The 23,136-nt window shown below is 41.6% G+C and overlaps 1 protein-coding gene across 1 annotated transcript in view; it reads left to right on the top strand.

Moving 5' to 3' along the window:
• Positions 1–250: 250 nt before the first annotated feature.
• The window catches only part of LOC115004915 (Nance-Horan syndrome protein-like), a 69,152-nt gene continuing 46,266 nt past the window's right edge, over positions 251–23,136 (top strand). Inside the window, 1 exon segment of the mRNA XM_029426650.1 lies at positions 251–654. Coding sequence (XP_029282510.1) covers positions 375–654 — 280 coding nt within the window. The 5' untranslated portion in view covers positions 251–374.

Raw genomic sequence — 23,136 nt, forward strand, 5'->3', positions numbered from 1 at the left:
TGACGGGATAATATTGTGCATTCTTTTCCACCCGGATAACCGTGAAATGACATTGTGTTAAGGACCATCATCTTAATTTTTCCTGGGGGGCTGTGAAGCTACAGTCCTGATCCAGTGAGTCCGATACTCCGCTCCGTGTTTCCCCGCCGCCCGGTTTCGAACCTCCTCCACCGGAGCAGAGACGCTCCTGCGTCGGGCAGCAGATGAGCGGCGCAGCGGCCAGCAGCACACAGTCCTCTCTGACTGGTGAAAGGATGGGGGGCTTCAGCAGCAGCTGAGTGCGCACACACTGGATCAGGGGCCGAGCGGAGAGAACTACTTTCTGCGCACTCTTGGCTCACTTCTGTCGGATTTATTCCTCGGTCCACACCAACATGCCATTTGCCAAACGAGTCGTGGAACCTCAGTTTCTTTGCAGGCTTACAATCCCGAACGAGGAGGCTGTGCCTTTCGAGGATCTGGTCTCCATCAGTCATGTGGCTCTGTCCCGGACCCTGCGGCAGCTGTCGGATCTGGCCAAACATGCCTGCTCCATATTCCAGGAGCTGGAGACCGAGATCACGTCCGCGAGCCAGCGGGTCAGCGGGCTGCAGGGCAGCATCCAGCGGCTGCAGCAGACCTGCAGCGAGCTGGAGCCCAAACAGGAGGCAGTGCGTGAGTACTCTGTCCAAGTTACTCTGTACTCACACTACAAGTTACTCTGTCCAAGCTACTCCGTACTCACACTACAAGTTACTGTGTCCAAGTTACTCTCTAGAAGTTACCCCAAGTTATAACATTATACAAAATATTATAAAACACAGATTTAAGTGATTTAAGTCCAATAAAATATGTTATAAAATTTGATATATTTCCTTCTTCATAATCACATTTGGTATAAAAAGTATTTGTCATCTTTTCTTGGGTTTTTAAAGAAACCAAACGCCACATTGTCCCTAAATAATATAAAATCTAGCAAGAAGTGAATATTTTCTTTGTGCAATAATCAGAATGTATATTTTCAGTCTGTTCTATGTTTACTTATTTATTTGTATTTTGCTCATGTCCTCTCTGCTGCTGCAACACATGTGGGCCGGACAAATCTGTGAAGGTGTTTCAGAAGGTGTGTGTTTGTAGTGATGGATCATGTTTATGAATCCTTGGGATCACTTCATCTGTGTGAGTCAGAGCTCCTGTACGAGAGGAGTGTGTTGACACACACATGACGCTGTGTCCTGCTTCATGTTTCTGAACTTTGCTTGGCCGAGAGTGAGAATTCATTACCCTGATAACACAGCATGAGGCCACAGCCCTGCTCTGTGTGTGTGTGTGTGTGTGTGTGTGTGTGTGTGTGTGTGTGTGTGTGTGTGTGTGTGTGTGTGTGCGCGTGTGTGTGTGTGTGTGTGTGTGTGTGTGTGTGTGTTTATGTATGAAGCCACTCTGCAGGAAGCACTTAGGAAGCCTGTGCCCCTCTCTGGGTTCCTGCAGAGTGGACATACCCGGTGGATTTACCCCGCCTTACTTCAGGTTCAGCAGGTCCGTGCTTGCCCCCTCGACGCTGCTTCCTATGGAGCTGTGTGAGTGGTTAGTCTGCCTGCAGGTATTTATCTGCTGCCTGCTACAACCGAAACAAACCAGACCTGACCCTCTTAAACCCCGTTTTAAACTTCAAGACGTCTGCAGGATTCCTTCACCGGCGTCTGTAGCTTTTGTTTGTACTGACTCGTGTTCCCTTCACACACACAGCCAACAGGCTATTTTAAGGAATATATTTAAAGCATTAATTGATAATGGAAATGAAGGTTAGTCACAGCTCTAACAGAATTTGCTGTTTTGGTCTTCAAGGCAATTTATTATAAGTGACCCAGCATGTCGTCCCTCATGAGTTCATCACAAATGAAGATAGACTCAAACTTCAGACTCTAAAGGAAGTTTCTGTCTCCATGTTGTACAGGACTGAGCTTCATGTTGTACAGGACTGAGCTTCATGTTGTACAGGACTGAGCTTCATGTTGATCAGGACTGAGCTTCATGTCGTACAGGACTGAGCTTCATGTTGATCAGGACTGAGCTTCATGTTGTACAGGACTGAGCTTCATGTTGTACAGGACTGAGCTTCATGTTGTACAGGACTGAGCTTCATGTTGTACAGGACTGAGCTTCATGTTGTACAGGACTGAGCTTCATGTTGTACAGGACTGAGCTTCATGTTGTACAGGACACTGAGCTTCATGTTGTACAGGACTGAGCTTCATGTTGATCAGGACACTGAGCTTCATGTTGTACAGGACACTGAGCTTCATGTTGTACAGGACTGAGCTTCATGTTGTACAGGACACTGAGTTTCATGTTGATCAGGACTGAGCTTCATGTTGTACAGGACACTGAGCTTCATGTTGTACAGGACTGAGCTTCATGTTGTACAGGACTGAGCTTCATGTTGTACAGGACTGAGCTTCATGTTGTACAGGACACTGAGCTTCATGTTGTACAGGACTGAGCTTCATGTTGTACAGGACTGAGCTTCATGTTGTACAGGACTGAGCTTCATGTTGTACAGGACTGAGCTTCATGTTGATCAGGACTGAGCTTCATGTTGTACAGGACACTGAGCTTCATGTTGTACAGGACTGAGCTTCATGTTGTACAGGACTGAGCTTCATGTTGATCAGGACTGAGCTTCATGTTGTACAGGACTGAGCTTCATGTTGTACAGGACTGAGCTTCATGTTGTACAGGACTGAGCTTCATGTTGTACAGGACTGAGCTTCATGTTGATCAGGACTGAGCTTCATGTTGTACAGGACTGAGCTTCATGTTGTACAGGACTGAGCTTCATGTTGATCAGGACTGAGCTTCATGTTGTACAGGACTGAGCTTCATGTTGTACAGGACTGAGCTTCATGTTGATCAGGACTGAGCTTCATGTTGTACAGGACTGAGCTTCATGTTGTACAGGACTGAGCTTCATGTTGATCAGGACTGAGCTTCATGTTGATCAGGACTGAGCTTCATGTTGTACAGGACTGAGCTTCATGTTGTACAGGACTGAGCTTCATGTTGATCAGGACTGAGCTTCATGTTGTAGAGGACACTGAGCTTCATGTTGTACAGGACTGAGCTTCATGTTGTACAGGACTGTGCTTCATGTTGCGTGCCAGGTTAGCAGATATCCCCCTTTTGCCTGGACAAGCCTAATGACTCTTAATTGTGCTTTTCATATTAATGTGCGTCAGGGGCAGCCTTAAACAACACAAACCCCCCCTCATCTGAATGACAATTAGTGTAAATGGAGCAGTTGAAGGCACAGAGAGTTCGGGGGGGGGACCCGTTGGTAGTTTTGTCGACTAATGGATGAGTTTCATGCACAGATCTGTAGAAGTTTCTCCACAAACATCACAAACAATCCTGCTACAGCTTTCCAGTTTTACAGTTTTACAGAGATGTGCTCACAAGTTTCTTGGAAATAAGTCAGTCTACAGTTAGTCTACAGTTAGTCTACAGTTAGTCTACAGTTAGATTGTTAGTCTATAGTTAGTCTACAGTTAGATTGTTAGTCTATAGTTAGTCTACAGTTAGATAGTTAGTCTACAGTTAGTCCATAGTTAGTCTATAGTTAGTCTGTAGTTAGATAGTTAGTCTATAGTTAGTCTATAGTTAGTCTACAGTTGGATAGTTAGTCTATAGTTAGTCTACAGTTAGTCTACAGTTAGATAGTTAGTCTATAGTTAGTCTATAGTTAGTCTACAGTTGGATAGTTAGTCTATAGTGGTATAGGGTGGTGATGGTCTAGTGGTTCGGCTTCCAACTACAACACCAGATAGTTGTGAGTTCAATACCAGGGCTGCACCATTGTACCCCTGAGCAACTCCGAGAGAGACTGTCCCTGTAGTTCGTTCACTGTAAGTCTCTCTGGATAAGAGCGTCTGCTAACTTACCTGTGATGTAATGTTATAGTTAGTCTACAGTTGGTCTGGTGGCGCATCACACATGAACCATTGTCGTGTAGTATTGTATGTGTTCAGGTACATTTTTAAAATACTTGTTATATTGTATATAGTGTTGCTCGCTCTGTTACTCTCTGTGAGCAGCAGCAGCTGTACAGAGCTCAGGTCCAGCAGGTCCATATATAGACTCTACAGTGACGCTCCTACTGTCTGTGACTGACAGACTATTTATACTGTGGAATGCAGACAAACACACTTACAATATTTGTAATGAAATGTTGACATGAAAAATAAGAAAAAAGTCACTAATGCTATTGATATTACATTTATAAACCTTTATCTGCAGATACCAAGCTGATACCTACTCTGGTAATCTATGTATCCAAATCACACACACACACACACGCACGCACGCACACACACACACACACACACACACACACACACACACACACACACACACACACATACATGTTACCAGGAGCCTGGCATATATCCCTCAGCCCTGTGTTTGGACACCCCATCATGTGTGTTTGAGCTTCCATCAGAGCTCATCTACTCTGTCCTGCAGCCCCATGTTGGAGCACTCTGCAGGGTTTTAGGTTACACTGGCTCCGTGTGCAGTGGGAGCTGTAATACTTGTGGCGGCAAGTGGCCCTCTGGCTTTTCTGGTCCAAGAGCACATGGCTGGCAGTTTACCACATTCCTCGAACGTTTCACAATACCAAACAGAGGAGAGCATTAGTCTCACTGATCCGCTCGGTAAAACTTTAAACTTACAAGATGCTTCACATTTCTGGCACCGTGTCAAGATCCTTCTGCTCATTGTGGATACAAGACGGGTATCTCGCTAAATCCATTATGCATTAGTGTTGCAAACTCTCTGACTTTAAGGTATTAAAGGTACAATATGTAACATTTCTGCTTTAAAATGTGTAAGAACTTGTTCAGAGAAATGTGTAATGTTCCTGAAGGTAACGTTTTCTCTCACCTGTCATGGTGTCATCAGTCCTGTGTTGTATATGTAGTGAGACAGAGAGATGTGTAATGTCCCTGAAGGTAACGTTTCTTCTCTCTCCTGTCATGGTGTCATCAGTCCTGTGTTGTATATGTAGTGAGACAGAGACATGTGTAATGTTCCTGAAGGTAATGTTTCCTCTCTCCTGTCATGGTGTCATCAGTCCTGTGTTGTATATGTAGTGAGACAGAGAAATGTGTAATGTTCCTGAAGGTAACGTTTCCTCTCTCTCCTGTCATGGTGTCATCAGTCCTGTGTTGTATATGTAGTGAAACAGAGACATGTGTAATGTTCCTGAAGGTAACGTTTCCTCTCTCTCCTGTCATGGTGTCATCAGTCCTGTGTTGTATATGTAGTGAGACAGAGACATGTGTAATGTCCCTGAAGGTAACGTTTCCTCTCTCTCCTGTCATGGTGTCATCAGTCCTGTGTTGTATATGTAGTGAGACAGAGACATGTGTAATGTCCCTGAAGGTAACGTTTCCTCTCTCTCCTGTCATGGTGTCATCAGTCCTGTGTTGTATATGTAGTGAGACAGAGACATGTGTAATGTCCCTGAAGGTAACGTTTCCTCTCTCTCCTGTCATGGTGTCATCAGTCCTGTGTTGTATATGTAGTGAGACAGAGACATGTGTAATGTTCCTGAAGGTAACGTTTCCTCTCTCTCCTGTCATGGTGTCATCAGTGCTGTGTTGTATATGTAGTGAGACAGAGACATGTGTAATGTCCCTGAAGGTAACGTTTCCTCTCTCTCCTGTCATGGCGTCGTCTCCCCTTTGAGCAGCGTCAGCGTTGTGTTTGTAGCCAGAAGCTTCATAAACTGACTGTTTATCCAGTTTTAAGACACTTTGTACATCCTGCTGTTTTTAACTCTATATTTGAAGGATGAAGGATTTTAGTCCTCGGACCTCTGGATCTTAAGTTCAGAAACAAGCTGAGCTAACGTTAGCGGCAGCAGGATCAATATCTTATCTTTAAGATAAGCTTATATTGCCGCTAGTAGAAATAAATTCACAGTTCCCTCATGTCCTCACTCTGAATTGAAACATGAATGAACCAGCTCATTAAGTTTTCTTTAAAAGTCGAGTAGTATAGTCGTGTCATGTTCACTGAGTTTAAATGAGCACACAGTCCCTGCTCGACACACTACGTGTTACGTAACATTTCAGAAAGACAAGAGCCTGCAGCAATTACAGTTTCTCACGACTGTGCTTGGAGCTGCTTTAGGTTCCCACTGTGATACTTTTCCGCTTGCTTAAACAAACCCTCAAGTTAAGATTGAGCACCGTGTATTTCTGCTCTGCAGTCGCCATCCTCTCTGTTGCTGGAGTCTTCCACTTCAGCTCTGTGTGTGAGTCTCGTGGCCTGGAATCAAAGTTTCTGTGGACGTCAGTAGCACATCATCTGTGCCACTATGAACTCCACTGGAGCAGCTTAGAGCAGGAAACCACAGCAGCCTGCTGACAGTCCTTCCCTTCTGCGTTTCATTGACCCGGTCCGACCATTACTGCAACTGTGATTTACTAAGTGAGGCAGCAACAGCCAATCAATGCACACGCCATCAGAGGTCAATAACAATCCATGTTGCAATCAATGTTAGCATTCCCGACACAGCGTCAGTGCAGGATGGAAATATTTAGTCATTGAGGGAAATCAAACATCCTCTCGAGTGATTCTATGATTCATATGTTAAATATATGCGTCGGGAACTTAATGCCATCGGCCTCCATCTCCTTCCACACAGCGAACAAAGACTTTAAATCATCACACCAAGAATGGACATGAGGGAATCTTGGATCCTCTTCTCTTTTCTCTTTCATTATCAGGACCAGGAGCATATTTCTGCAGGTCTAGACAACCTGCCGTTGATATAGTACCCCGGCTAATTATAGAGCACATTTCAAAGACTTGCTCATTTATCCCCCCCCCCTCAGACAGTCAGACATGATGCCCTGCTGTTTTCATTCAGCTGTCTTGTAGCTGATGTCATGCACTCATCTCTTTCTACTTCACCGCTTGTACTCAGCACTCTGACTTTGAATCTTTGTGACCAGAGTATGAAAAGAACAACCCGGTGTCCTACAAAGTGACGCTCACATACAACTTAACTGAAAGTTTAAACACGTGGTTACCACAACAAAATTTGTTGGTTAGGTTTAGTAAAAGATCAAACGTAACAAAGTATATATTTAATGTGTGTTGTGTAATTTAAATAAGTCAACGTCAGTGAAAGTCCTGTGTTTGTCTGAACCTTTGTCCATACTTTATCGATTCTCAAAAACACTATCGATTGTTAATTATTACTCATTTATTTAGTTTGCATATACATGTTCCCTCTCAAAGTAGTGCTGTGACGTTACATGGACGTGATGATCACACTGTTCTGGTTGCATTAAAAAAAAGTTGATTTATTTTACTCCGATTGTATGCAGATGATGGTGTGTTCTTTATCACAGTTCTCCTAAAATATATCGCCTTGCTTACAGTATCGCAATATATTAAAAGTGTAACTCCTTTATCATGATACGGATTGTATCACCAGATTCTTGCCAATACACAGCCCGAGTATTTGTGATGTTTTTAAGAAACAAATGTAATCTTGGACTAAATACGTTTCCCTCAAAATGTAATTGACCCAAACTATGAACTCACCAGCGTCCTTGTTCAGTTTTCTACATTGTAACTTGGTATAAACTCGTCGTTGTCAACACATTACTTGTTACAGCAGAAGTTTTCTTCTTCACTACATTAACTCTGTGTGCGTCTCGGCACCTCGGCCCCGGTGGGCCGCGCCGCCGGGCATTGAAGTGTTTTTTCTGTCATGTCAAGCATTCCAAACAGCCGGTGACCAGGAAACCACAGCGCTCGCTTGCACTTCTAGGACCTTGCACCCCACACACATGGCTGGTGTGATTAGAGGCGATGGGGGGAACCTGGAGCTGGAGGTTGAGGCTGTTTGTTTATGAAAGGAGACGTTTTGTTAAAATGAAGGTTACGGTTTTTCATTGCTTTGCTTGAGGGAAATGTGTGAGTGATTACACTTTACATTCCTGCGGCGGGACCCTCCATGAGAGCAAGTGCTTCTGAATACACCCTGAAATCTTCTGTATGTTTTCAGGTATATTGTATTTAGGGCCTCAGCACTGGAATGTTTGTGTAACGTCAGGAGGAAGCTAAGCGGATTGTTTTTCTTCTGCAGACATTAGGGACCATGATAAGCTATCTCATCGTCCTGAGGTGTGTATTTGTCTCTCTCTCTCTCTCTCACACACACACACACACACACACACACACACACACACACACACACACACACACACTCACACACACACACACACACACACACACACACACACACACACACACACACATACACTTATTAAATAACATTCCCAGCAGGCATTACTCTTTAAGGAGTTCTGAGGGTGGGGCACCATCAAGACAATTCAAGCCTGTCCTGAAGAGGAGGTGGGGGACAAAGTAATTTACCCCCCTGACCTCAAAAGCCTGCTGACCTCGACCGCTCCCCCTCCCTTTTTCTTCTCACCCTTTCAAAACACAAAAGAGCAAACACAGCCGCCTCCATCTTGCTTATCACTCGGCTTCTGAAGACTTGACCGGCCAATTAGAGTGGATTTACCGTCGGACATGATACTGAATAGCCACGGGTCAGCGGAGCGGCTGAAGCCCAGTCCAGAGCGAGGGATGATTAAACTGTCAAAGTCGACTCAATAACTTTAACAAAGTCCTCCGCCCACCTCGTGGCTGGAGAACCAGTGAGCCATGAACAGCTCCACGGGGAGTTTGGGATTTAAAAAAAAATATTTTACTTCCTCCAATGAGCGACAGCAACATTTACTCTTTTACCTTTTAAAAGAGCTGCAAAGATTAATCGACTATAAAACTAGTTAAATGGTTAATTATTAAATTAATCGACAACTATTTTGAGAAACTTTTTAGAATTTTCTGTTTAATGTTTCTACATTAATAGTTTGGTTTATAAAATATCAGACAATAGTGAAAACTGTCCGTCACAGTTTCTAAAAGTCCAAAGTTTGTCTTTAAATGTCTTGTTTTGTCACTTTATTATGATATAAAACAGAGACTTTCCACATCTGAGAGGCATGATCTGACATTTTTGCATGAACAATTCTAAAAGTTATTGCACCAAAAACAATGAATTGAAAGTACTGCTTTGAATTTCAGAATAAAGGTCGGCGTGACCTCTTCCTTCAGGAGAGATATTGGCCACAACATGTGCTCTGAACCCACATGTAGCTGTTATTCTGACTGTAGCTGAGACGACAGGATTGAACCCAAAGATCAAATAAATACACGCCTGACGTCAAGTTAAACTCAGTCTTCTGTAGCGTGCAGTTTACAACACCTCACCACATTCTTCTCCGTGGCAACCTGGAGAAATATTGACAGCACAGAGGGCTGTAAAACTCCAGTCGACTGCTCTTTGTCTTGCCACCACTAGCCAGAAGCATTTCAGGCCACCTGCGTGGATTTCCTCTGCCGACTGCCTTTAAATGATACGATCTCCCGCCCTGCTTTTGTGCTCCTCCACGGCCACCAGCGTCACAAAGACAGACTTAAATATTATGCAATCATTCTGACAGAAATGTTAAGACACATCTCAGGATCTTTGCAGGAAGAGAAGATTTTAAAAAACTCTTAAGAACTCCTTTCTTACTGCTTAGATAACCGTTGGTTCATTATCTGGTGAGATTCATATGAAGTGATAAAGCATCACAGAGTGAGTCATAGCTGTATAAAAAGAACCTTATATTAAGTCCATTCTCCGCTACTCTTCTGCCAACAGGAAGTTATATGTTGTATAAGTGATGTATGCAAGTCTACATTTCATAATGCACACTTTGAAAAGATATTCTCATCTGACGTTAAGACAAAGCTGGTGGTGGGAAAATGTGAGCAAGAAATTACTTTAAACAGGAAGGAAACACACTTTGAAGTCTTTGCCATGCAGGTGTTTAGACTGGGATTTGACAGGAATGTGCCCCCCCCTCCCCCTCACCTCGCCTCTGTGTATGAGCCGGGGGATCTGCAGGGTCGAGTCTTTTAAAGTTGAAAGAGTTTCATCAATCATCCCACCATCACACAAGTAAAATAAGAAAAGCACCTGTGGATATGAGGCTGTGTGTAAAAGCCTCGGTTCAGTTCTCAGTTTAATAATCTCATCCAAGCTCAAAGAAAACTGAACATTTAAAGCAACATAATACTGATTTAAAGAAATACTTTAACATTTTGGGAAATGTGCTTGTTGAGAAGAACAATAACCGTTTTAAATATGTAGCTACAGCCAGTTACTTTAGCTTAGCATAAAGACTGAAGACAGCTAGCCTGGCTATGTCCAAAGTAAGTTGGTAATGGTACACGTGCATTTCTTCTGATTACATTACTCATGAATGATCAAATCTTTGCTAACACAGCCAAACATCAAGCAAGAGCAACAGCACAAGACGACACCGGTGCACTCTGAAAACCTTCCCCTCCCAGTGGCTCCTGTGCTAATAGTGCTAAACACTAACACTCCCCTAGTGCAGCACGGCTAACTGAGCTAACAGCTTACTGAGCTAACAGCTAAATTAGCTAACAGCTAATTGAGCTAACAGCTAATTGAGCTAACAGCTTACTGACCTAACAGCTAAATTAGCTAACAGCTAAATTAGCTAACAGCTAACTGAGCTAACTATCTGATGGCCGCTACTGTTAGCAGCAGTTACTTTAGCAACAAGTAAAGCTTTCTCTCGATCAGCAAACTCCATAAATCACAGAGTCGAGGCAGAGCAGCCGGAGGTCTAAAGAATTAAATAAAATATGATCCAGTTTCAACATAATCCACTTAGTGCCTTACAGCTGTACGGGAGATGGTACAACCCGCTCTCCAAAGTAAGTGACAGAGACACTATTCTCCTTATTACTTAAGTCAGTGTAGCATCAAAATGATTTATTTTAAGGTAAAATAGTTAACAAACAAGACACTATATAACATGTTAGGGACATTTAGGGTTTTCTTTACGTTGGACAGAACCAGGCTAGCTGCTTGCTCTGTTTCCAGACTTAATGCTAAGCTAAGCTAGTGGCTGTAGCTTCATGAGGTTCGGGAGGTTCTCATCTGACTCTTTGCAAGACAAAAAATACAAATATTTCCCACGGTGTCAAACCTTCTTCCTCTTGACTTGAGTAATAACAAGAACCAGAAGCTCCTCTCGAACAGACTTCACTCTGAAGTCAGGAAGTGTTTTATATTTTCTGTCTTGTTCCTGGCTAATGGCTGTCTGGTGTAAATCTATCCACAGGCCCGACTCCCTCCTCTTGGTGTTATCTGCTTCCTGCTGTGTCCGTACCGTCCTGTGAGCGCTCAATTGTCTCACATTGTGGTGTGGGTGGTGCAGGCGCCCTGCAGCAGGCGCCCGCCGCAGGCTGCTGGAGCATCTCTGACCTGGATACGGAGGCTTGAGGTGCTCTGCTTCTCGTCTCGTCAACACTTCCCCACCCATGCACAACGTCACTTTTGACGCAGAATTAACTTTTATCTTCCCAAAGCTAGTTCTGCATTAGAGACAATGCCACATCCTGCCTAGCATAAAGGATGTATTAGCAGATTGGGAATTATTCCAGGTCTGATGGCAGATGTGCATCATGTTAATGCTCCAGATAACCTGAGTTGTGGCTCTAATGGACCGGTCGCCGTGAGAGCACGACTCTCCTCCACCAGGCAGCACGTGCACGCTCGCCCTTATGCACTCACTTTTCCTCTTCCCTCCTCCTCTGGGACATTTCCTCGCCATCCGGATTCATCTTGTATTCCTGCCAGTAATTTCTGTGCCTGCCCGCTCCCTCAGGCATTTTGTATACTTTGTTCTCCTCTTCTGACTGCCCCCCCCACTCATCTCTGTATCCCAGTTTCTTGTTTTGAGATGGAGCCAGTCCCGCTCCCAGCAGCCCCAGTGGGGAGAGAGCGTCCTGCTGTAGCTGCAGAGCTTCACATGACCTGCTCTCCTCTCAGTTCACTGAACACTAGTCGACATACAGTTAGCTCTGTGTGCTCTGGTACATTCATACGGGTTCATATTTACGTATTATAGTAATATTATCGGGGCCGAGACGCACACAAAGTTAATGTAGTGAAGAAGAAAACTTCTGCTGTAACAAGTAATGTGTTGACAACGACGAGTTTATACCAAGTTACAATGTAGAAAACTGAACAAGGACGCTGGTGAGTTCATAGTTTGGGTCAATTACGTTTTGAGGGAAACGTATTTAGTCCAAGATTACATTTGTTTCTTAAAAACATCACAAATACTCGGGCTGTGTATTGGCAAGAATCTGGTGATACAATCCGTATCATGATACAGGAGTTACACTTTTAATATATTGCGATACTGTAAGCAAGGCGATATATTTTAGGAGAACTGTGATAAAGAACACACCATCATCTGCATACAATCGGAGTAATATTATCGGTTTAATTAATGATTCACTGCACTGTGAGTCTTTGTAAATGAGTCATTGTAGAAGTGGGACAGAGCTCCAGATCTGAGGGAAACATTTTGATAATCAACAAATCGTTTCCTGCAGAAATGTCTTTTCTCTGTTTTACATCATATTAACATGGAGATCTTTGGACATTTAAAGACATCAGCTTGGATTTTGAGGAACTGGGATGGACATTTCTCTGATATGTTAAACACCTACTCATTAATCTGGACACTAATCTGCAGATGATGAAAGCTGGTTAGTTGCTCTCAGGTCCAAACTTCACTGAAGTCTAATGAGTAATCCAGCGTCTCATGTCTCCGTCTGAAGGAGGAACAGGAGTCATTTAATTTCCAGTTAAATCCTTTTTATTGTAACTGAGTCTGCTGCTTGTACATTCAGATATTTGATGATGAGAAAACAGGAAGTCAATGTGCAACACGTGTTTCAGAACGGACTGTCACCCTGAAGAAAGCTTGTGTTACTCTCAGAGCTCACTGGTGACGCGGAGGGAACTTCCAGTGACATCCGAGTGCAGACAACGGGCAGTGAATGAGACGCTGCATTGTTGCTTCTCAACAATGACGGAACAGAAGTGCTTAAATCCTCCGACTGCATCTGTTCCTGCAGAGCTGTGCTCCTGTAGTTCTATATAATATATACATATATATAAATATATATAATCATGTGCAGGGAAAACTTCCCATAATTATCATAATTAAGATTATTTTGGTTAATATTGAGATAATTTAAAAACATTTCTTTTTATTGGTGGATTTTCTTGAACTTTCAATACAATTCAACTGAAAAGCAAAACAAAAGATAAATAAATATGTTTAAATTAATGTGGAGCGATTATAAAGAGTGTGTTTTGCTCCTTATTGTTGAGTCTCAGATGATTTCCCACAGCTCCCGGTGCTGCACACTAATCCTGCACGTATTTATTGTTCCTCGTCGGCAGAATAATAGTTTTATCTCGATTATCTTGTTTTCATAATCCTTAGAATGTAAAATGATAAATGCCTCGTGTGATCAGTTTGGGAGAGACTCAGAGAAACACAGAGCCGATCACTGTCACGTTAACGCTTCATTCTAAATCCTACAATATGACATTAATCACATTTATTCAGTGGATGCATTGAATCTGCAGGATGGAAGAGTTTTGAAGTATTTCTGAATGTTGGATCAACAACTTCTGTATTCCATGTAAAGATGCTTCAAGCAGGAGTCAGAGTTGTGATTCTAACTTTCACTTTTATTTTCATATGAAACACGAGCTTGTGGGAAGCAGAGACATTTAAAGTCACTCCAGCAGTTGAGTTTCTATCAGTATTTGTACATTCATAACATTTTGATAACAAGACAGTTTTACTTTCTACACTTTCGACTTGTTTTCCTGCAGAAATAGTTTCTGGAAACATGACGAGTCATTTATGGGAAGTGCGAGTGCCGTTGGCTCGTTGCGTCAGTGCTAATGGACGGTGGAGCATCGGCTCATCGGGAGCTTCTGAGATGGGACTGCACGAGGGAAAGTACCTGAAGGTGTTGTTTCCAGCAGTCCCATCTGTTGGCCGTCAGCCCGGAGCGCTGTGGAAAGTCTTTCATTACAAGCACGGACTTTCATTTTGACTCTCCTGCAGGAAAACTGCCAAACTAGAACCAGACGTCAGGATCGTGTGTTTCTCTCTCTAACCTTTTCCTTGCGTGGGAAACTGAGATGTTTAGTGAAATGCGTTTGCTTTCCAACTCGAGGCCAAAGATCCCCAAATAATTCCATACAGTGTTTTACAAGACTCATTTTATACATGGCAGTAAAGTATTAATGATGTGGTGAACTCGGCTGAGCTTTAATTAAACCCAACGTGATGCTGAGGAGCAAGTGAACCTGAAGAGCTCACAGTCAAAGGTTTAGTGCACGATCATGACACACGTCAGTGCTGCGTAGTGAAGACGTGCACACGCCTCTCACTCATTCAGACTTTACTTACAAGAAACCTGTGAACACAAGATCTAAAATGGAGCTTTGTGGAGAAACTTTACAGATCTACAATCATGTCTTTAGTTTTGTGTAAAGAACGTCCTGCGCATGTGAGCTGGAGACGTGTGCAGCACTGTGGCTCAGATATGACCTCCATGTGAGGCGTGAGAGGTTCGTCTGCTCTTCACACTCCACACATTTGACTAGTGTGTCAATGCATTTGCATTCAAAGCATTTTCATCCTGTATGTGGTTGAATGTGCACGGTGCTCTCACATGCGTGTTCAGAGCCGTGCACTTTAAACAGGGAGCAGAGTGGAGGTGAGACGAGAGACACACGTCTGATCCAGACATAATGCAACAAGACAAACAGAAGCTTTGAGCGGCTGCTTTGTGCAGGCGAGCTGCGTGCTGGCTGCTGTGTGCGACTCCATTGACACAAAGCGTGGCCGCACTCGCCCATCAGAGTCTCCCAGCCGCATGTCTTCACCTTCACGTCAAAGGTCAAGGTCCCAGCAGCTTCCTCCAGCAGCCAATCAGAGACAGAGCTGCTTGAATGAGGAAGTCTCTTAATGTTTACACAGTTACCTCGGCAGCACTTTGTCTAAAGGGAGAAATGTCCCGTTTGGCCCATCGGTGGCCGACGATTAGAACGTTTGAGTCCTTAAAGTCTCGTTCCTGTTTTACTGCTGTGTGTTCGCTCGCAGACTGAAGCTGCGCTGGCACCAGCTCGTGACAGAAAGGCCTCATTTATCACCGTGATGATCTCTTCTGTCACAAAGACGTTGTTTCTGTGTTGTTTACCCAACGGACCTTCACACAGGGTGTCCTCTGGGGGGGGGGGGGGGGGGGGGGGGCTGTGCCAAGTTGTTTTTAGAGGTGCGGTGCTACAGGGAGTGTAGAGGTGCATCAAAGACGGCCTCGTTCTCACACATGAGAATAACACATGGAATCGAAAACATATGCAGCTTGTTGTGGACAGAGCGCTGATGTTATTCTGCACTTAAAAACATAATAAACTGCATACCGACGCAGATTACTGCGACTTAGAGGCAGCAACACTTTCTCTTTCTGTGTCCTCGCTCTGTGATGGAGTTACACTGCAGGTGAATACAGTCAAATATTAAACTCACAGAAATCAGCAGGAAACTTCCCCACGTCATCCCTCACATTAACACAGTTATCTTTTATATTACAAGGTTTCTGACATGTTTAAATATGTAAATGAGGCATTAAATAAATGTGCTAATTTGCTACATTTCCAGATATAAATGTGAACATTGGTTGTAGTTAATGTAGCGTGTATAACATGAGCTGTGAGTGACATGTGAACAAAGCCCTCTGCACAAAGCTTCAGAATATAGAGAGGAATGAAAGTGGAAAGTTTGGTGTATGTAAGTGCTACTGAAGTGGAGACTTCTGCTGAAGAGTGTGAGAAAAAGCTCCTTTAGAGAAAAGCTCCTTTAAAGATATGTATTGTAACATTCATACATGTTGTACACACTACAGGTGAACAGAGTCATACATGTTGTACACACTACAGGTGAACAGAGTCATACATGTTGTACACACTACAGGTGAACAGAGTCATACATGTTGTACACACTACAGGTGAACAGTCATACATGTTGTACACACTACAGGTGAACAGAGTCATACATGTTGTACACACTACAGGTGAACAGAGTCATACATGTTGTACACACTACAGGTGAACAGGAGTCATACATGTTGTACACACTACAGGTGAACAGGGTCATACATGTTGTACACACTACAGGTGAACAGAGTCATACATGTTGTACACACTACAGGTGAACAGAGTCATACATGTTGTACACACTACAGGTGAACAGAGTCATACATGTTGTACACACTACAGGTGAACAGAGTCATACATGTTGTACACACTACAGGTGAACAGAGTCATACATGTTGTACACACTACAGGTGAACAGAGTCATACATGTTGTACACACTACAGGTGAACAGAGTCATACATGTTGTACACACTACAGGTGAACAGAGTCATACATGTAACTAACAGATATCATGAAGCTTCCCCACTTCATGACTCACATCAACACAAGTTTATATTACAAGTGTTTAATATGTACATGAGGCGTTATGTAATGTAGCTGTGGAGAGTTTACATCTACACACACAGTTACAAACACACACTCTCATGTTCTCATGTTCCTCTCGTCTGACATAATAAAATAGACCAGTACTGGAGTGTATTAAGTGTTTTCATTCTTTATCTCAGTAAACCGGCTCGTATCAGGTTGACCCTCGATCTTAATGTGGGAACCTGTGAGACCATCTGTGACTCTGCAGATGGCCGCTTGTTAAAGTGGGCCACGGCAGGACCCACAATGGAGATTACGGGTGTCTGATCTCTTGGTTTAAACACAGTCTGTGGGCTGCGGGACACGGGGAGGGGCACGCTGCCCTGATCTTTGCGTCGCACCACTGCTGTTCTGTCCACATCCAGGAGTTCTAAGATGCAGAGTCCTCCCCCTGTGAGAGGGACGGAGATGTGTTCACAAGTTATCTCATGTTTATGAGCCTGGAGAGTCTCAGTTGTGGGTTTTCTTGTTTGTTGGCCATTTGTCCTTCAATAGTACTGGTGCTGCCTTTTGTTGTCTCTCTTTATGGTGGCTGTCTGCTGAAGAGTGTATTCAACAAAATGTTAATCATTCACAGAGGAGCAGAAACTTTGCAGGGCTCAACTCTTTTAAATATGTGCTGCGGAAACTACTGCGACATCTTAACTCACCTTTTATTTAGAATATTTAAATAACAACGTAGTAATAAACTTTGTACGTAAAATACAAGGTTTTTTACAGTAACCCTGCAGTCAGACAACAACAGTGTGCTTCACCATCATCACCATCTCTGAAACAGATCAACGCAGCATTGTCAGTTCTTACTGTTAACAACCGTTACATCTCATTACATTACATCTCATTACAATACATTATATTATATTATATTACATTACATTACATCTCATTACATTACATTATATTATATTATATTATATTACATTACTTTACATCTCATTACATTACATCTCATTACAATACATTACATCTCATTACTTTACATCTCATTACATTACATCTCATTACAATACATTACATCTCATTACATTACATCTCATTACATTACAGTATATTATATTACATTACATCTCATTACAATACATTATATTACATTACATTACATCTCATTACATTACATTATATTATATTACATTACATCTCATTACATTACATTATATTATATTACATTACATCTCATTACATCTCATCTCATTACATCACATTACATTACATTACATCACATTACATTACATTATATTACATTACATCTCATTACATTACATCACATTACATTATATTACATTACATCACATTACATTATATTACATTACATTACATCTCATTACATTGCATTATATTATATTACATCTCATTACATTACATCTCATCACATTACATCACATTACATCTCATTACATTACATCACATTACATCTCATTACATTACATCACATCACATCTCATCACATTATATTACATCTCATCACATTACATTACATCACATCACATCTCATCACATTATATTACATCTCATCACATTACATTACATTATATTACATCTCATCACATTACATCACATTACATCTCATCACATTACATCACATTACATCTCATCACATTACATCACATTACATCTCATCACATTACATCACATCTCATCACATTACATTATATTACATCTCATCACATTACATTATATTACATTACATTACATTATATTACATCTCATCACATTACATCACATTACATCACATTACATTACATCACATCACATTACATTACATTATATTACATCTCATCACATTACATTACATCACATTACATCACATCACATTACATCTCATTACATTATATTACATTACATCTCACTAAATTGGAAGAATCTCGTTTAGTCTGGTTAGATCATCTTAAAACGTATAAGAAGGCTCTCCGTAATGCAGAGCAGCTTATTACTCTTCCTTAATAGAAGAAAATAAGAACAACCCCAGGTTTCTGTTCAGCACTGAGGCTGACAGAGAGCCACAGCTCTACAGAGCCTTCTGTTCCTATATCTCTCAGTAGTGACGACTTCATGAGCTTCTTTAACCATAACATTATAATTATTAGAGACAAAATTAATCTCCTCCTGACCTCAATTGGTAATGACTTAACTTCAACCTCCGGAATTTCCAAAACATTAGTAACTCCTGAAATATATCTAGACTATTTTACTCCAATCAACCTTAACCAACTAACTTCAACAATCTCATCGTCTAAGCATCAACCTGTCTTTTAGACCCGATTCCAACTAAACTGTTTAAAGAAGTTTTACCCTTAATTAACACCTCGTTATTAAATATGATCAACCTGTCTCTATTATCTGGCTACGTACCACAATCCTTTAAAGTAGCAGTAATAAAACCACTTCTTAAAAAGCCTGGTCTTGATCCAGAGGTTTTAGCCAACTATAGGCCGATATCTAACCTTCCCTTTCTCGCTAAGATCCTCGAGAAAGCAGTCGCAAAACAGTTATGTGATTTTTTACATAATAATAGTTTATTTGAGGTTTTTCAATCTGGATTTAGAGTTCATCATAGCACAGAGACGGCACTGGTGAAAGTTACCAATGACCTTCTAATGGCATCAGACAAAGGACTTGTCTCTGTTCTTGTCTTGTTAGACCTCAGTGCTGCTTTCCGACACTGTTGATCAGGACATTCTACTACAGAGACTGGAACATTGTGTTGGCATAAAAGGAACCGCACTAAAGCTGGTTCAAGTCCTATTTATCTGAGCGATCTCAATTTGTACTTGTTAACGATAAATCCTCCATGACAGCCAAAGTCAGTCTTGGAGTTCCGCAGGGTTCTGTACTTGGACCGATTCTATTCACCTTATATATGCTTCCTTTGGGCAATATCATAAGGAACCACTCTATAAACTTTCATTGTTATGCGGATGATACCCAATTATAGCTATCAATTAAACCAGATGAAACCAATCAATTGGCTAAACTTCAAGCCTTAAGGACATAAAAACTTGGATGTTCTGCAACTTTTTGATGTTAAACACAGACAAAACTGAAGTTATTATACTTGGCCCTAAACGCCTCCGAAACGCATTTTCTAATGACATAGAAGCTCTGGATGGCATTAACTTGGCCTCCAGCACCACTGTAAGGAATCTTGGCGTCATCTTTGATCAAGATCTGTCGTTTAACTCCCACATAAAACAAATCTCAAGGACTGCCTTCTTTCATCTACGTAACATTGCAAAAATAACATCCTGTCTCAAAATGATGCAGAAAAACTAGTCCATGCATTTGTTACTTCAAGCTGGATTACTGCAACTCATTGTTATCAGGTTGTCCCAAAAAGTCTCTTAAGACTCTTCAGTTGATCCAAAATGCAGCGGCACGTGTATTGACTAGAACAAGGAAACGGGATCATATTACTCCTGTATTAGCTGCTCTGCACTGGCTCCCGGTAAAATACAGAATAGAATTCAAAATCCTTCTCCTGACTTACAAATCAATTAATGGTCAGGCTCCAGCATATCTTAAAGATCTCATAGTACCTTATAAACCAACTAGAGCATTACGCTCCCAGACTGCAGGGTTACTTGTGGTTCCTAGAGTCTCTAAGAGTACAATGGGAGCCAGAGCCTTCAGCTATCAAGCTCCTCTCCAGTGGAACCAGCTTCCAGTTTGTGTTCGGGAGGCAGACACACTCTCCACATTTAAGAGCAGGCTAAAGACTTTCCTTTTTGATAAAGCTTATAGTTAGGGCTGGCTCAGGTTTGCCTGGATCAGCCCCTAGTTATGCTGCTATAGGCTTAGACTGCCGGGGGACACCTCCCTGCTCTTCTCCTTCTCTTCCTCTCTCCTCCCCTCCCTCTCTTCCTCTCCCTCTCTATCTGTATGCATTTATGTAAATGTATGTTACTAACTCATCATCCGGGGCATCATGCCCGGAGTGTCTGTCTCTCATGTGGCAGGTTGCCACTGATAAAGTTTACGTCAGGATCATGAATCGTGGCTGCGCCTGCTGCCCTGGTCCTGCAGGACACCGGGAAGCCTTTTTGACATTTTCCTGGATTCATCCAAACTTTCTCTTTTTCAACACAACATAATTTCTGTCAAATGTTGTATTTGTACTATGTTGTTTATCCTGTACACACGACATCTATTGCACGTCTGTCCGTCCTGGGAGAGGGATCCCTCCTCAGTCTCTCCCAGAGGTTTCTTCCATTTTTCCCCTTTAATTATGGGGTTTCTTTTAGGAAGTTTACAGAGGGTGTCGTAACCTGTACAGTCTGTAAAGCACACTGAGACAAATGTATAATTTGTGATATTGGGCTATACAAATAAATTTGATTTGATTACATCCCATCTCATTACATTATATTACATCATATTACATCACATTACATCTCATCACATCACATTACATTATATTACATCACATCACATCACATTACATCTCATTACATTATATTACATTACATCACATTACATTACACTACATTATATTACATTACATTACATCTAATTACATTACATTACATCACATTACATCACATCACATTACATTACATCTCATTACAGTACATTACATCACATCTCATCACATCTCATCACATCACATTACATCACATTACATCACATTACATCTCATTACATCACATTACATTACATTACATCTAATTACATTACATCACATCACATTACATGACATCTCATTACATCACATTACATCACATCACATTACATTACATCTCATTACATCACATTATATCACATCTAATCACATTACATCACATTACATTACATTACATCACATCTCATTACATTACATTACATCTAATCATATATATCACATTACATCACATTACATCTCATTACATCACATTACATCACATTACATCTCATTACATTACATCTCATCACATCACATTACATCACATTACATTACATTACATCTCATTACATCACATTACATCACATCTCATCACATTACATCACATTACATCACATTACATCACATTACATCTCATTACATTACATCTCATCACATCACATTACATCACATTACATTACATTACATCTCATTACATCACATTACATCTCATTACATCACATTACATCACATTACATCACATTACATCTCATTACATCACATTACATTACATTATATCACATTACATCAATCACATCACATTACATCCATTACATGACATTACATCATCACATTACATCACATTACATCTCATTACATCACACTTACATCTCATTACATCACATTACATCACATTACATCATCATTACAATCTCATTACATCACATTACACATCACATCTCCATCACATACATCACATTACATTATATCACATTACATCACATCACATCACATCACATCACATCTCATTACGTTATATTACATTACATTATATTACATACTCACATCACATCACATCTCATTACGTTATATTAACATCACATTATATTACATTACATCACATCACATCTCATTACGTTATATTACATTACATTATATTACATTACATCACATCACATCACATCTCATTACGTTATATTACATCACATTATATTACATTACATCACACTACAGCTATCTTTAAATATCATTAATGCAGTAAATATAATATATAATATCATATGTATATTGTGATTGATTGTGATACATAATATCTATTTATTTTGGGGTGCACGTTCTGCTGTTTGCCACTGAGGTCAACCAAAGGTCAAGAATTGAGAAGCTCTGCTCGTGTCCTCATGAAGCTCACTCTCCTTGTGGAGCTCCTTGTGTCCTGATTGTTGTTGATGTTGGTGCTCTGCCAGAGAAAGATGTGTGTGTGCTCTGCAGGAGATCCTGCTCTGCTCACAGCCGGGGAAGGAAGGGATTCACTTTGCCTTCACCTTCATTTACACGTTCACACACACTCTGCAGGCTCTGTGTGAGGAACACGTGCAGCCTGGAAGAAGATGTTTTCCTTTGGAAGAAATGCAAACCAAATATTTGTGTCAGACATAATGTGTGTGTGAACACACTGCAGCGCCTCCTCTTACTGCTCAGGGGGCGACGCGTTAAAGCAGCTGTGATCTCATTAAGGACGTGAGAGTTACAGGCGGCCGGTGCACTGAGCAGTGTGTGTGAAAGAGTGTGTGAGAGGAAGACGTCTACACAAACCTCTAAGTGTGTGTTTTGGCATTAGGTTGAATCCGGAGGTATTGCACAATAATCACTTGACTGGTTCTTCTTCCCACAGCTTTTGTTTTCATGACCTCTGCCACGAGAACACTTGAGAAACCTGAGATGTTGGGAACGATCTGGCGCGGAGGTATCAGGAGTGATTTACCTTTGTCCTCCTCATCCGTGAAGAAACACCTTTTGATTTACGACTTCAGTCTCCGGGTGATGGAGGTTACAAAGCTCAGCTGTGATCACTTCAGCTATATATCAGTTATTATTAAAGCATTCCCTGTAAGACTCCACTGTCATTGTCAACATGATGAGCGAGTGGTTTCAATGCATCGTGCACGGATCCTGTTTCCTCTGGTTCGAGGCCTCAACGCGTCACTGACTGATCGTGTTGCACCAGAT

Source organism: Cottoperca gobio, unplaced genomic scaffold, assembly GCF_900634415.1.
Source record: "Cottoperca gobio unplaced genomic scaffold, fCotGob3.1 fCotGob3_220arrow_ctg1, whole genome shotgun sequence".
In the NCBI taxonomy this organism is placed as follows: Eukaryota; Metazoa; Chordata; class Actinopteri; order Perciformes; family Bovichtidae; genus Cottoperca; species Cottoperca gobio.